The 15,562-nt window shown below is 50.3% G+C and overlaps 1 protein-coding gene across 1 annotated transcript in view; it reads left to right on the top strand.

Moving 5' to 3' along the window:
• The window catches only part of TRABD2B (TraB domain containing 2B), a 236,005-nt gene that overhangs the window by 155,722 nt on the left and 64,721 nt on the right, over positions 1-15,562 (top strand). The window contains exon 4 of the mRNA XM_027838091.1: positions 14,913-15,087. Within this exon, the coding sequence (XP_027693892.1) occupies positions 14,913-15,087 (175 nt within the window). The remainder of the gene's footprint in view (positions 1-14,912; positions 15,088-15,562) is intronic.

The raw sequence follows: 15,562 nt of genomic DNA, 5'->3' as shown, positions 1-15,562 counted from the left end.
GCTCAGAGAGGGAAAGAAATTGGCCCCAAGACACAGCAGATAAATGACTGAGGCAAGATTGACGTAGGCTCTCTGACTCCAAAGCGGGGGTTCCTTCCAGGCACCCAGCCAAGCAGAAAGACTTCCCGGAGAACAAGAACTTTAAAAATCAGCCCGTTCCCTTCATTCTCGTGGACTAAATGTCAACCCCTGGCTTTGATGTAAGCAAGGGCACCCCTTTGACCGGTCAAGTGTGTGACGGAGTATTCTGCCCCTTTGGGGGATGTAGGGTTTCCACTGTCGGCCACCACAGAACAATAGGAGACCTAGAAATTAAATGGGGCAACAAGGAAGAGAGGGGTCAGTAGAAGGGCAGAAGCAGGGGGTGGGAGAATAGGAGGAAAAGAAAAAGACTGAGGGTAATTAGATCACAGATTTGGAGCTGGAAGGGACCTCAAAAGCCACTGAGTTCAATCCTCTCATTTTATAGCTGAGGAAACTGAGGCACAGAGGGCTTAAGAGACTTGACCAGCATCTCCCAGTTAGTAGGTGTCTGAAGCAGGATTTGAACTCAGAATTTTAAAAATGGATCGATTCTTCTCTGCTTCCCTCCCCCAAAGAAAGACTCAGGGAGGACCTGATAGCCGGATGAGGCATTTGACTCATTTTGTTTCAATTTGATTCAATGCAGTAAACATTTATTAGTATTGTGTGTTATGTGAAAAGGCACTCTGGACCTAACCCTCTAAAGGGAGAGGCTACAACCTGTATCCAGAGAAGATACAAAGCAATTCTGAGGCAGGTATACACTAACAATTAGCAGGACAGCTGGAAGGAGGCTAATCAGAGGTGGTGACTGAGTAAGAGTCGTGAAGAGAACCAGAGTTCTTCAGAGATGGGAGGTGAGGAGATGCATTCCAGGTGTGGGGGCCCAAGCTGTGCAAAGGTCTGGAGGCTGGAGATTAGATGTCATTTTCCTGGAACAGTAAATGGGACATTTTGGCTGGAATGTAAAGTCTGTGGGAAATAAGCCTGGAAAGATGGAGGAGACAGAAGGGGAGCAAGAGGCGTAAGCACTTTAAATGCCAAATGGGAAGTTTGCATTTTCCCTCAGATTCAATTAGCAACTGAAGCCTGTGCAAAAGGATGGTACAGTCAGACCATAGAAAGACCACTTTGGCAGCCATGCGGAACATTGAGTGGGGTGAGGAGAGATTTGAGGCAGAGAGACCAATTAGGAGGCTGGTGCAATAGCCCAGGTGACATGTGATGAGGACCTGGGCTAGAGGAGCAGCGGGGCGGCCCGGGGAGAAGGGGTCATAGTCAAGAGACGTTATGGAGGCAGAAATGACAAGACTTGGCAACCTATGTGATATAGCAGGTGAAGGAGAATAAGGCTGGAGAATGCCCCAGGGGCATCTCAGATTCAAATGGAACAGAACCTATTATGTTTCCCTTCAAATCCACCCCTCCTCCAAACTTCCCGATTTCCAGGCACCACCTTTCTTTGAGGCACCTCAGTTTGCAACCTCAGCAACACACTGGGCCTGGATGAAGACCTGAGTTCAAATCCAACCTCAGACACTAACTCTGTGACCCTGGGCAAGTCACTTCACCTCTGTCTGCCTCAATTTCCTCAACCATAAAATGGGGATAATAGCACCTATCTCCCAATGTCCTTAGGGAGATCAAGTCAGTTAAATGCTTAGCATAGTGCTAGGCATATAGTAGGAGCTTAATAAATGCTTATTTCCTCCCTTCTTTCCTTCTCCTGCCCCACCTATTCAGGTAGTTGCTAAGTCTTCTTTTCTACCCCCATGATATCTTGATGTCCATCTGACGTCGCAGATGTCATGACGTCAGATGTCCAATCTGACATCTCTCCATCACCGTCAATGGTGTGGTTCACATCCTGTCACCTCTTACTGGGACTCTTGGACTAGCCTCCTAATTGGTCTCCAGGGTTCCAGCTCTCCCCACCCTATGCCATGGATCTTCCTAAAGCATCAGATCCGAGCAGTTCACTCCCTGCTCAAATAGCTCCTGCAGCTTCCCGTTGCCTTTAGGATGAAATAAATAGAAACTCTCCTGTTGCGCATCTAAGTCCCTCTGTGTTCATCCTCCTGCATTCCTTTATCAGCTATATTTTCCATTATCCTCCCTCCCCATAGCTTATTCCAGGCAAACTGGTCCAACAACTGTTCCAAGAAAACCACAGCCCCCACCTCCAAGTTTTTGCACACGCCAGTTCCTGGGCTTGGAATGAACCCCCTCTTCACATCTGCCTCTTGGAGTCCTCAGCTCTCATCAGGACCTGGCTCATGCCTCACCTCCTCCACCAGACCTTTCCTAATTCCCTCTATGGTTTGTGCCCACGGCCCTTGAAATTGTTGTGTGTTTATTTTGTAGAAGGCTTGTGTTCACTTGCCTAGGTACTGTGGCATTCCCCCAATAGAATAGAAGCTCCTTGAGGGCAGACACTGCCTCTTGTGTATCTAGTACCTGGCACCTAGTAGGGGTGTGATAAATGTTTGCTGAATTGTAATTAGGAGACATCCAAGAGCAGTTGGATCATGGGACTAGAACTCAAGAGATTCATGTTGGATACACAGGTCTGGGAGGCATCTGTGTTGACATGATCATTGAACCCATGGGAGCCAAGGAGGTCACCTAGAAAATGAATATAGTGAGAGAAAAGAGAAGAGAATCCAGGATGGAGCAGGTGTGTGCATGCGTGTGTGTGTGGGGGGGGTACTTCCACATGGATGATATTATATGATGGATGGTTGGGAGACTACATGTATTTGACCTGGAGAAGATGAGGGTGAGGCATCCATGATAACTGTCTTCAATTATTTGAAGGGCTATCCTGTGGAAGGAGGATTAGATTTGTTTTGTGTGACTCCAGAGGGCAGAACTGGAAGTAATGACTGGGGGATGAAGGGCGGAGTTGTGGAGAGGCCCATTGACACTGGATGTCAAGGGCAGCTTCGTGGCACTACAGTGGATAGAGTGGAGTCAGGAGGACCTGAGTTTAAATATGGCCTCAGATGCTTACTAGTTCTGTGACCCTGGGCAAGTCACTTAATCCTGATTGCCAGAGCAGGGAGGAGGGAGACAGAGAGAGAGAGAGAGAGAGAGAGAGAGAGAGAGAGAGAGAGAGAGAGAGAGAGAGAGAGAGAGAGAGAGAGAGAGAGAGAGAGAGAGAGACTGCATGTCAGAACAAACTTCCTAACAATGAAAGATGTCCCATAGTGAAATACGCTGCCATAGAAGGTGATGAGCTCCTTGTCCCTGGAGGTCTTCAAGCAAAGGATGGGAAACCACTCATTGGGAAAGTTATAGGGGTGATTCTTTTGGTGTGTGGGTTAGATCAGCTGACTGATGATTCTGTGAGGCTCTGATCCGTGGAGGAAGATGGAAGGGAAATGGTCAAACAGAACCAAGACAAGTGGAGGGGAGGGAAGTCATCCCAAAGTGCCAGAGCTGGGCTTGATGTAGGGTACCCCTTCCTCACAAATGAAGATGTCCCAAAGGTAGGATGGATGGGCTTCCTCCGGAGATAGCATCCTCCCCTTCCCTGGAGCTCTGTAGGCAGTGTCTTCACGACCTTTCTAGTCCAGGGGTCCTCCTTAACCAGGGTCTTCATTGTCTTCCACAACCAATAGGCTGGTTTTCCCCTTGTCTCATCTGCGCAGGCCTTCACAGCCCCCCATTTCTGGGCCTCAGTCTCCTCATTAACACAGTGTCACAGGGGGATTCCTGTTCAGTTCTGCCAGCTCTAAGATTCTGGGATTCCATGAGTCAGAGAAAAGGAGAAGCCCAAAGAAAGAAGTGTAGACTTCTGGCCCTGTCCCGGCTAATCACAGTCACGCTGCTAATATAACAGCATGGGAGGGGGGAGGGGAGGGAGTAGACGTGAACCAGTGAGGGTCAGTCAGCCGTGAGTCCTGAAGGCTATGGGAAATGGAGCACCAGGGATGGGGGGAAGCCGCCACTCTCAAGGTTTTGGACTCCCAAGTTCCAGCTTGACATTCGAAACTTTCACATTTTTACAAGGACGTCCTGGGGAGAAAGGAATTTTGGAGGAAAAAACGTGTGCTGGTTGGGTCTGATTTCTGCCTGCAGCTGAACTGTGTAAATGACATAGAGAGCTCCGAACCATCGTGTCTGGCAAGACATCCTCAGGGATTCTAAACAGAATGCCAGTGTCTCCAGTGGGACACCCATCTGATCTAACTCCCTGTTTCTGGTGGGCGTCTGTGCTTGCCCCTTTTCCACTGCTGGGTCTGGGGACCCTCCAGGTCTCAGAGCTGACAGGGACTTCAGTTAGCTATCAATAGGTGAGCAATGATCCCCATTACCATGTACCAGACAAGCCTCTGCTGGAAGACCTTCAGTGACAGGGAACTCACTACCACTTGGGGCAGCCCATTCCATATATGAGATAGCTCTCATCGGTAGGAAGATTTTCCTGACATCACACTTGCCTCAATGGGTGTCTTTGCTCCGTCCCTGAATCAAAACTCGTTCTGGCCTCTGGGACCAAGCAGAATAAGACTAATCCCTCCTCCATACCATGGCCCTTCAGGTACTTGAAGAAGGCTTCCTGTTTCACTTTCCTGTTCCACCCCGCCCCTGCCCCCCACCCTCATGAGTCTTCTCTTTTCCAGATCTATGTAGTCCAACCTGTCATTTTATTGTCAAGGAAACCGAGTAACAGCATACACAAACACGTGGCAAGAATAAATGAAGTATGTAGTGTCGAGATGGGCTAGGATGGAGCTGAGATTTGGGCTAAGTCAGTCACAGGTCTCCACCTTTTCTCCAACTGCTTTTTTGGGAGAACTCTGCTTCGTGGCACATGGACCCAGCAGCCTCTATTATAGTTCAATGGAGAGACTGACAAACTTGGAGTCAGAAAGACCTGAGTTCAAATCCTGCTTCAAACATTAATTAGTCTATGTGGCCCTGAGTAAGTTATTTTACCTCTATCTGCCTCAGTTTCTTCATCTGTAAAGGGTCAAATAACACCTGCTGAACTTTTCTCCCAGGGATGTTAATGTGAGTTAATGTCTGCAGAACACTTTGCGAAACCTTAAAGCAGTATGTTGATACCTGCATTTCTTCTTCCTTCACTCCTCTCTTCTCTGCCACTGTTTAGGGATGTGGGATGAGAAGAGAGTCTGAAGCGACCGTGAGGTTTCAATCTGGGGTGACTAGAGGTCCTCTTCTAACATAAAGAAGCTGGATTCAATGGAGAAAAAATGTTCATTTGGGGAGAGATGAGACTATGGCCCATGTCTGTAGGTACAGAGAAGGTCACCAGGGTGAGGCGGCGTGATGGTAGGCAGGGGGATTCTACCTCCCTGAAACATTGAATGTCAGAGCTGGGCAGGACATCAGAGGTCTAGTATAATCTCTCCATTTTACAGTTAAGGAAACTGAGGTCCAGAGAGTGAAATAACTGCCTAAGTCCCACAGCTAGTAAATATCGCCTTCAAGTCAGTATTCTTTCCATCACCCTACCCTACCTTCTAACCTCAGTGCTTCTCAGACTCCCTACCCCTTCCTTGTGCCCCCTCTCCTGCATCCAGCAGACCACACTCTTTAGTGTCCACCAGCCTTTTAAGGGGCTTTAGGCAGAAGGTATGTGGGGGGAAGGGTGGGGAATGGGGTGAGACCAAAGGGTATGGCAAAGTCAAGGTCAGAATCTCCAGTCACCCACTCTTTACAGAGTCCCAGAATCTCAGAGCCAGAAGCGACCAGATGTATCCTGGATTCCAAATGGTTTTGCAACCTTTGCTTAAAGATCTGCAACACAATGGAGCTCACTACCTCCCCAGGCAGTCAAGTGAACTTTGGGAAAGATCTCATTGTTGGCAATTTTCCTCCTTATGCTAAGCCCAAATTGGCCTCTTTGCAACCTGGCCGGAGTTACTTAGGTATCGGATGACCATGGCTGGGTCCAGGATACTGGCAGGATTTGAACCCAGGTCCTTTGCCTTTTGCTCCAATACGTTTTTCTCTGGACCACACAGCTTTTGTGCTGTAATCTGGCGTCAAGCAGAACAAAACTAGACCCTCATCTGTGAGACAAAACAGCCGGACACGTAAAGATACTTTATCCCCTGAATCTTCTCTTCTCCACCCTAAAGATCCCCAGTTCCTACACCCCTTCTCCTATGGCAAGAAAACCAACCCCTTCCCAACCCAGTTACTCCTCCCCCCTCCTTTTGGATGCTCTTTTTAGCTTATCACTGTCCCGAGCTCCGGAATTTGTGTGCATTGGTATTTGGGTAACATGGGTAAAATCTCCTGACCCCTTTCTCTAGACTGACCCCGCATCCATCCTCCAGAATGGCCCAAGGAACAGCTTCAGTGTCCTGGGAGCCCCTCTTGAGATGGGAGCCCTCAGGGAGGGGCTGTGAAGTGTGTTAGCCCCCCCCCCCAACACACACCCCAAACCACATCCGTGGCCTATAAATCAGAGGCCCCGGGGGCTGACGTCTCCTCTTAAAAATGTTATCGGACCATCCTGCACTTAAACTTGTCAGAGGAGATTTAAGGCTCCCGACAATTCTAATTACATCATTAATTTGCCTCGTCCCGGCCCCAGCTCAAACGCCAGCCAAGGGCCTGGAGCCCGGCCAACCGCCGTCAACGCTGAGCATCTGAGGAATGAACACAGCCTCCCGGCCCTGCAGCTCTGCTGGAGTGGTGACGGGGCAGCAGCCCTGGACTGGCTGCTGCTGCCTCTAGAGAGGGCTGCATGGAGCGTGAGGGAGGGAGGGAGGGAGGGAATGAGGGAATGAGGGAATGAGTGAGTGAGTGAGTGAGTGGGCGCCGGAGCCCGTGAGCCAGTGAGCTTTCCACAAATGTGCCCTGATTAGAGAGAAGCTGCTGGCCCAGCCTTATCACTGCTGCCCATGGCGGAAGGGGAGGAAGGAAGGAAGAGGAAAGACAGGGGAGATGAGAGGAGAGGAGAGGGGAGGGGAGGGAAGGAGAGGAGAGGACAGAACAGGAGAGGAGGGGAGGGGAGGGGGGAAGGGAGGGGAGGAGAGGAGGGAGGAAGGACCGGAGAAAGAATGAAAGAGAAAAAGGATGAGAAGAGGAGGAAATGAGGGAGGGGATGGAAGAAGAAGAGATGAGCGGTACATGGAGGTACAAATGTCCATGGAAAGGAGGGAAAGAGAGAAGATAGGAGGTGTAGGAAGGATGAGAGGAGAAGGGGATGAGAAGAAAAAGAGGAATGGAAGATTAGAGGAAAGGAAAAAAGAAACAGGGGAAGAGGACTGAAGGAAGGAAGATCAATAGAGGAGAGGAGAGAATGAGGAAAAGGAGAGGGGAGGAAAGGAAGGGAGGAACTTTGGCGATAAGAAGAGAGGAGGGGAGAAAGGAGGAGATGAAGGGAAGAGGGGGAAGAGGAGAGGAAGACCTGGCTGTTTCCAGGACAGGCTGCCCCAGGGAGGGCGACTCCTGTCACACAAAGCCAGAATGTCTGAGCTAGACAGAATTCAGAGGTATCTAGTCCAACCTAAATCTGATCAAGAACACGGTGGCTATCATGGTGGACAAGGGTGTATCCCCCCCTCCTGGAAGCTTTCAGACTCCTTGGTGTCTCAGAGAAGAGAATAAGAAACACGGCCCAAGCTCACTTGGCGATCTGGGCATCATCTTCTGGTCTTTCAGCTCAATAGAGGAACAAAGTCCCTCACAATAAGAGCCATCCCAGTGTGGGATGGGCTGCCCTCAGGACTGATGGGATCATCCTCTGGGGAGGCCTTCCACAGAAAGGCAGAGCCCCACTTATCAAGGATGCTGTGAAGCCCCTTCCAGCTCTGAGGTTCTGAAATTCTGGGGCTCAGGATGACACTCAGGCAGTTCCTAATGGCTTCCCTGAGTGCGGATGTCTAAGGAGAATGAGGAGTGAGCCCTAGACAAAAAGGCAGGGTCGAGGTGATCCACCCAGGCCAGAGACCCACCAGCACAAATGAATCCTAGCCAAGACAATCAATCAATCGGGAAGTGTTTCCTAAGCACCTACTATGTGTTAGGTTCTGTTCTAGGCCTGGGCATACAAAGGGAAATGCAATGATCCCCGCACCATTAAGTGGGAGGCTGCAGTGTGAATGAACACAAAGAAATAGAGAAGGGAATTTGAAGAGAGAAAGGACTGAAATCCTTGGCTTCAGGAAAGGGCTTTTGGAGGAAACAATTCCTCAGCTGAGCCTTGAAGGAAGACAAGAATTCTTGAGGTGAAGCTGAAGAGAGAGTAGTTTTGTGGTCGGGGGTGGGGGGGGCGACTTGTGCCAAGGCAGGGGGCAGAAGGTGGAAGGCTGGGTCAGGGAGTCTGGCTAGGGTCCCATGAGATACCATTAGAATGGCGAGCTGGAGTTAGACACCAAGGGCCTTTGATGTCCACCTGAGGACTCTTGAGTGGTGTAGTCAGATCAATGCTACGGGCATAAGGGTTTGGCAGCTCTGTGGAGAGCATGTGGGAGAGGGGAGAGGCTGGAGGCAGAGAGGCCAGTGAGGAAGCTACTGCCACAGCTTAGGTGAGGAGTGAGTGGAGGGAAGGGGGTGGGTACAAGAGATACAGCTGAGGGGGGATGGACTTCACAAGTGACTAGGTGGGTGAGGAAAAAGAATCAGACGAGGTGAGGGTTACCAACCTAGGATACTGGAGCAGGGTGGTGCCCTGGACAGTGATGGGAAAGTTAGGAAGAAGAGAGGACATATTTGGGACATGGTGAGTTTTAGACGGCCTATGGGACCTGCAGATTGAGATCTGGCCAGCAGGCAGGTGGTGGGGTGGGATTGGAACTCTTGAGAGACACTGGGAAGGGATGTGCACATCTGGGAATCCTCTGCATGGGAATGAAAACTGAACCCCAGGGAGCTGAGGAGAGATTATCAAACAGAATAGTCTAGAGGGAAAAGAGAAAGGGGCCCAGAACAGAGCTTAGGGAGTCCCCCAGGTGGGGAGAGAGATACAAATGATGAATCATCAACAGAGAGGTCAGACAGGCAGGAGGAATTAAGAGAAGGCATTGTCAGAAATCCAATATTACAGAGATCTTCATTTGTTCAAAAAAAACATGGATTTATTTATTTTTACATTCATTTATAATTTGTCCCTCCAACTATTTCCCTAACCCCATTGGACAAAAGAGTGAGGATAAAACCCTCATCATAGAAATGCATAGTCCAACAAAACAAATCTCCACATTGGCCATACTGGAAAGCAGCATCTTTAAGGATGAGCAGGTATTGAATGGACAGACGGCTCCTGCACCCGGGGCGTTGGAGGCATCAGAATATTTGAGTATTAACATGAAATGGCTTCTTCCTGTGTCTGGGCTCATGTTCGTGTCCCCTTAACTTTGTCAAGCCCTACTGCCCCCTGTCTCATTCAGTGGTCTCACTAGTAAGTGCATGGTACTGACCAAAAGGGCTTCCTAGGTGCCAGGCACTGTGCTAAGCACTGTGGATACAAAGAGAGACAAAAACATAATCCCTACCTTCGAAGGAAGGTGGGCAACATGTGGATATTGTACAGATACGTCCCTTCCCTCTCAGGGATTCTGGGGGCAGTAGTGGCCCATTGAGGTAGGCAAGGGAAAGCATATCCATTTTGCAGGTGGAGAAAGTGAAGCTCTGAGAAGTTAGATTACTTACTGAGGTCAAACAGCAGATTCTGCAGAGAAAGTTCCCAGACAAGATTCAAGCCTCCTGATTCCCACCAGTTCAGAGCTCTCTTCAGCACAGCTGGCTCTAACAGTGGTAATCACTTGTGAGCAATGGTGGGGGGTCTCTATCTTTAGAGGTCATAAGGAAAGAAGGACTCAGAGAAACAGTGTGGTTCAGAGGAGGCAGTTTGGAACTGGGCATAGAAAATTGGGTTCACATCCCCACTCTGCATCTGACTTGCCGTGTGACTCTGAGCAAGTCATCTGACCTCTGTGAGCCTTAGTTTGCCCATCTGTAAAATGAGGACAAGAAAGCTGCCCTAATAACCTCACAGAATGAGTGTATGGATTAAAGGATCAAATTAATGGAAATACTTTTAAAAACATATCTCAAGGACCCTTCCCTCCTCGCACACTGGATTTATAGCCTCCCTCCTGTACACACTTCATGTGCACCATCTGCAAGCCGTGAGGCTCAGCAAACACTTCCACATTCTCTCTGCTCTGCTTAAGTCCGAAGGCCTCATGCACATGGATGTTTGGCTCTTCCAAGAGAAGTGTAAACAGAAGAGCAATTCTTTGGGCTGTTGGTCTTTGTCCACTTACTCAACCTTTAGTCATAACAAAATCTACAAGTGCCAGAAACAGCCTGGGCAGGACAAGAAATCTTGAGATAGAGGAACATCTAGAGACCGGATTTGTTGCTGTTGTTGGGGGGCTTTGGGGTAATCCCCAGAGTCTGCTGGGAGGAGACGAGGTGTAAATGGTTCTGGATGCCGAGAGGGCCATCCCGTCCCAATCCCAGAGCAATCGACCAGGAAGGGGCTGTGGGCCACATATGCTCTCTCTCTCTCTCTCTCTCTCTCTCTCTCTCTCTCTCTTGCTCTCTTTCTCTCTCTCTGTCTTTTTCTCTTTCTCTGTCTGTCTGTGTCTTTCTTTCTTTCTCTCTGTCTTATTCTATCTCTCTATCTCTCTGTCTCTGTCTCTCTGTTTTTCTCTCTGTCTCTGTCTGTCTCTCTCTCTGTTTTTCTCTCTCTCGTGCTGTCTTTCTCTCTCTGTCTTTTTCTCTTTCTCTGTCTCTGTGTCTTTCTCTCTCTCTGTCTTACTCTGTCTCTCTCTCTGTTTTTCTCTCTGTCTCTGTCTCTCTCTGTCTCTCTGTCTCTTTCTTTCTTTCTCTCGTGCTGTCTTTCTCTCTCTCTGTCTTTTTCTCTTTCTCTGTCTCTCTCTGTCTCTGTGTCTCTCTCTCTCTGTCTTACTCTGTCTCTCTCTCTCTGTTTTTCTCTCTGTCTCTGTCTGTCTCTGTCTCTCTCTCTCTCCTCCCATTCTCCATGAGTGTATTGCTCGGGGACCAGTGAAGATATTAAGCGAGGCCCAGGGGAGGCTGTGGGACTGGTAGAAAAGAGCCCGATGAGAGCTGGCTGAGCCCCAGCGCCACCAGTTGGCTGTGTGACCCTGACCTCCGTCTGGGAGTCAAGGGTCTCTTAGATGGCTTCTCAGGCATTGGAAGGATGTTGGGCATGGGGCAGGCAGAGCTGAGAAGAGGAAGTCAAAGAAAGGGCCTAAGTGTCTGCCCCCAGGAGCTCCAGTGCCCATCTCTGCCCAGCTGAGGCCCAGCACACTGCACCCGCAAAAACCTGGGTTTGATCCTAGCTCTGACTCTCTACTTGCTTTGTAACCCTCTGACCTTTTGGGGCCTCATCTGTAAAGCGGGGGGAAGCCTATAGCCCAGTAAGAGGGAGGCAGCCAGGCCCCCTTCTAGTGGCACCAACCCTCACACTTCAGAAAACCTGGATTCGAATCTTAACTCTGTCTCAAGCTAGCTCTGTGACCCTGGGCAGGGTCCCTCTCCCCAACGGGCCTCCCCGGTAAAATGAGGAAGCTGATGGTTCAGTAAGAAGGAGGCTGCCATTCCCCACCCCCATCTCCCCTTTGATCATGGTCCAGCCTGGATACAGAAAACTTCCCTTGCTCCCTCCAACACCCAACAGCAGGAACCTCTCTCAGAGGGAACAGAGGGCAGAGACAGAGAGTGGGGAACCAGAAGAAGGTGAATAAATTCCCTGGGCTTTTCCTGTTGCTGGCGAGGCTGGGGGGCGGCACAGAGATGCTACTCCACAGTTAGAAGCAGCTAGCCCTGCTTGGGCCCCTGCTGCCCCCGATCCTGGTCACCTTCAGCTCAGGCCAGGCCAGAACCCCTCCGTCTTCCCCCTGCGTGCCCGGCCTGGGGCTGGGGCCTTCTCGGACCTGGAATCCTCAGCCTGTCTGGTTACCAAGTTCTCATTCAGATCGAGAGGCCGCCTGCTGCGGTCCCTGGCACCCAGAGCTCCAGGCCTGCCCTAGCTGTTCTCAGCAGCATTGGGGAAGGGGCCAGGAGGAGCAGAGGGCCTGGTGGAAAAGAGCTGCCTTGAGGTCACCCACGGGTCCTGAGTTTGAATCCTACCCCTTGCCCTCCCTCACTGTGGTGCCTCCTCATTTCTTCTGCGAGTCTCACCCTGCTCACTTCCCAGGCCTGTCAGGAACAAAACTCTTTGTAGTGGAGCTAATAATACCTGTAGGCCCAGCCCCTCAGGGTTGTCAGGATACTCAAGTGAGATCATGTCTGAAAAGTGCTTTGTAAACTTTGAAGCACTATAGAAACAGAAGTTTCATTATTATTATTATTATTATTATTATTATTATTATTATTATGCCTAAACCCATAATTTTTCAGGTGGTGGATCTGAGGCCACGGGCAGTCATTCAGAGAGGTCATATTCAAATCCAGGCCTTCTGCCTCCAAACCCTGCGCTGTCTCCACTGTACCCAGTCGCGGTCTGAGCTAAGCAGACCTCAGCCCTGTCCCTCCACCCCAGACCTGACTCCAATTCTCTCCCCCTCCTCTGTACCTGTACTTGGTCAGCTACTGAAGGAGTCCCAGGCTGCAGCCTTCCCGGAGCAGCCGGGAGAGAATGCACCTGGAAGGATGTGTGCGGTTCCCAGCATGGCGGGCTTTCCTGGTCCAGAGCCCTGCTGGGCCACCTCAGTCCCTAGGGGAGCTGGGAGGCGAGGCCCCTGCAGGCCAGGCGCTGGCTCATGGCAGGAAAGGAGGGGCTCTGCCCACCCTGGAAGATGCACCGAATGTTAGCTGGCTCTCCTTGACACCCACCCTTGTGTCACTGTCCTTCCCTGCCTTAGAAGGGAAACTCCTCGAGGGCAGGGTCCCTCCGTTGTGTGTCTGTCTGTTTCCATAGATCTGAACACAGGCCCATATTAACAAACGCTTGCTAGTTGTGCTGAGTGAGCGCCTATACCAGACTGAGCACGTAGCACCAGAGAGGACCGGAGCTGGCCTGGGAGTCAGGGGTGCAGATCCCACCTCAGACGTCCGGCCCCGACAATTCATCGTAAACGGGGTTGGACTCCTTGGCCTCAGAGGCCCCTTCTAGCTCTCAATCTGAAGCCTTTCCTAACCCCTCTGAATTCCAGGGCTTTTCTATCTATCCCGTAGATAGCTTGCTTTGTCTGTATTGTGCTGTCTCTTCCATTAGATGGCAAACTCCTTGAGGGCAGGGACTGTCTTTTGGCTTTTTTTGCTTCAGGGGTTAGCACGTTGCTGTTGTTCAGTTGTTTCAGTTATGTCTGACTCTTTGTGATCCCATTTTGGGATGCAATGTGACATTTTCTTGGCAAAGATCCTGGAATGGTTGGCTACTTCCTTCTCCAGCTTATTTTACAGATGAGGAAACTGAGGCCAACAGGGTTACTTGACTTGTCCAGGGTGACACAGCTAGTAAGTGTCTAGGGCTGGATTTGAACTCGGGTCTTCCTGACTCCATGCCTGGTGCTATATTCGCTGTGCCACCTAGCACATCATAGGCGCTTAATAAATGTTTATTAAATTGAATTGAATAGGAATGGGAAGAAGGCTAGCACTTAGTGATCTGGTATGGGAAAGGCAAAGGTGACTCCTGGTTGGGCTTCCAGGGAGGGAGGAAACCTCTGGGGGAGGGAGAATTTCCCTCACCGTGGGGCCCACAATGAGCTCCTGGCAGAACTGAGACAGCCCCCCGGTCTCTGGGTCCTCGGCCCTCCGTAGTGAGAACAGCTCCTATTTCTCAAGAATGTTAAGGCTAATAAAAGACTTCCTTCCCACCAACCCTATTATACAGATGAGTAAATGGAAACCAGGGCAGCTAGGTAGCACAGTGGATAGAGTGCCTGGAGTCAGGAAAACCTGAGTTCAAATCTGGCCTCAGACACTAGCTGTATGACCCTGGGCAAGGTCGCTTAACCCTGTTCGCCTCAGTTTCCTCATATGTAAAATAGGCTGGAGAAGGAAGTGGCAAAGCATTCTCGTAGCTCTGCCACTGGAAAACCCCAAACAAGGTCACAAAGAGTCAGGCAAGACTGAAATGACTCACCGCCACCACCAAAATGGCAGCCTGGAGTCTGGGAAGGGAAGTGACCTGCCCAAAGTCACGCTGCAAGGTAGAGCAAAAGCCAGTGGTGGCTCTCTCATATTCTCATCCCCATTTCCATAAAAAAATGAGATTCGGAGAAGAAGCGATTGGTCTGGGGTTACAAGCCTGTAAATAAGAGACAAGATTAGAACCCAGGACACTCCTGATTCCGTTGCATCTTAAAGTTAGAGCAAGAAAGCACCTCAGAGACCATTGGGTCTTGCCCTTCATCCTACAGATGGGGAAAATGAGGCCCAGGGAAGCTAATTGCCTTGCCCAAGCTTGTACAGGTGGTATGTGTCCCATTCCAGCAACCATCCCACTGAGTTTGCTAAAAGCACAAATGAATGCTGGTTGAATCTAATTGTTTTACAAAAGAGGAAACTGAGGCTGAAGAGGGTGTGTGGCGTGTCCATCCACTGGACCTTCACCACCGCCCTGCTGGGGAGGCAGGTCAGGGTTCCCTTTGGCTCAGAAGGGAAAGGACCCACCTGAGCTCCGGGGGGTCATCGTGGCAGACTACAGATAGGAGGGGTAAACTGGGGGACCCCAGGGTCCTGCACCACACTCTCCTGTGACATCCCACTGACGTCGCCATCATCCTCATCCTCTCCATCACTTCTGTCTCAGGTTTACAAAGCTCCATTTGTACCATAGCCCGGAGAGGTCGGTAGCATCAATGTTTGTCCCCATTTGGCAAAGGAGGAAACCTGCTTATTGAATGACTCAGTGAACGAATGTCTCCTTCCATCCATCCTCCGGACAGTCCAATCCTAAAAAGTCATGCTCCTTTCTCCTTCAGCTCCCCAACTTCATCAACACCACGCTGCCGCCCCACGAGCAGGCCACGGCCCAGGAGATCGACAGCTACTTCCGCCAGGAGCTCATCTACAAGCGAAACGAGAGGATGGCTCGGCGGGTCATGGCGCTGCTGCGCGAGAATGGGGACAAGAGTTTCTTCTTTGCCTTCGGTGCAGGTAGAGAGCGGGAAATGAATTGTGGGGTCACGTGGAGAGGGATTATGTGTGGGATTCATTCTGTCTGTTCAGTAGATGAGAGATGGTTACAATGACATTTATCTGTCTCCTTCATAGTGAGGAGGGGGTTGTGATGACAGTGACAAGAGGCATTAAGAAACACATCCCCACGATCATTACTGTCTGTCGTCCAAAGGACAGTGGGTCAGTGGGTCAGTCAGCAAACATTGGTGGGAAATGCTGTGCTTGGTTTAGAAAATTTATGTTCCTCCTTCTCCCCTTGGAGAAGGAAAGAACTTTGTGCCAAGACTCATTGATTCTGCCTTCAAGGTCATCTCTGGTATCCACCCCCCTTTCCTTCACACAGCCACCATGACTCTGGTCCAGACCCTCATTGTGTCTCCCTGGGCTATTACAATAGCCTCCTAAATGGTCTCTACCCCATTCTTCATACCCCTGGCAGGCCTTTAGTTTA

The sequence above is a fragment of the Vombatus ursinus genome, unplaced genomic scaffold, assembly GCF_900497805.2.
Source record: "Vombatus ursinus unplaced genomic scaffold, bare-nosed wombat genome assembly UNPS02014825.1, whole genome shotgun sequence".
In the NCBI taxonomy this organism is placed as follows: Eukaryota; Metazoa; Chordata; class Mammalia; order Diprotodontia; family Vombatidae; genus Vombatus; species Vombatus ursinus.
This window is presented reverse-complemented; position numbering and strand designations above follow the sequence as displayed.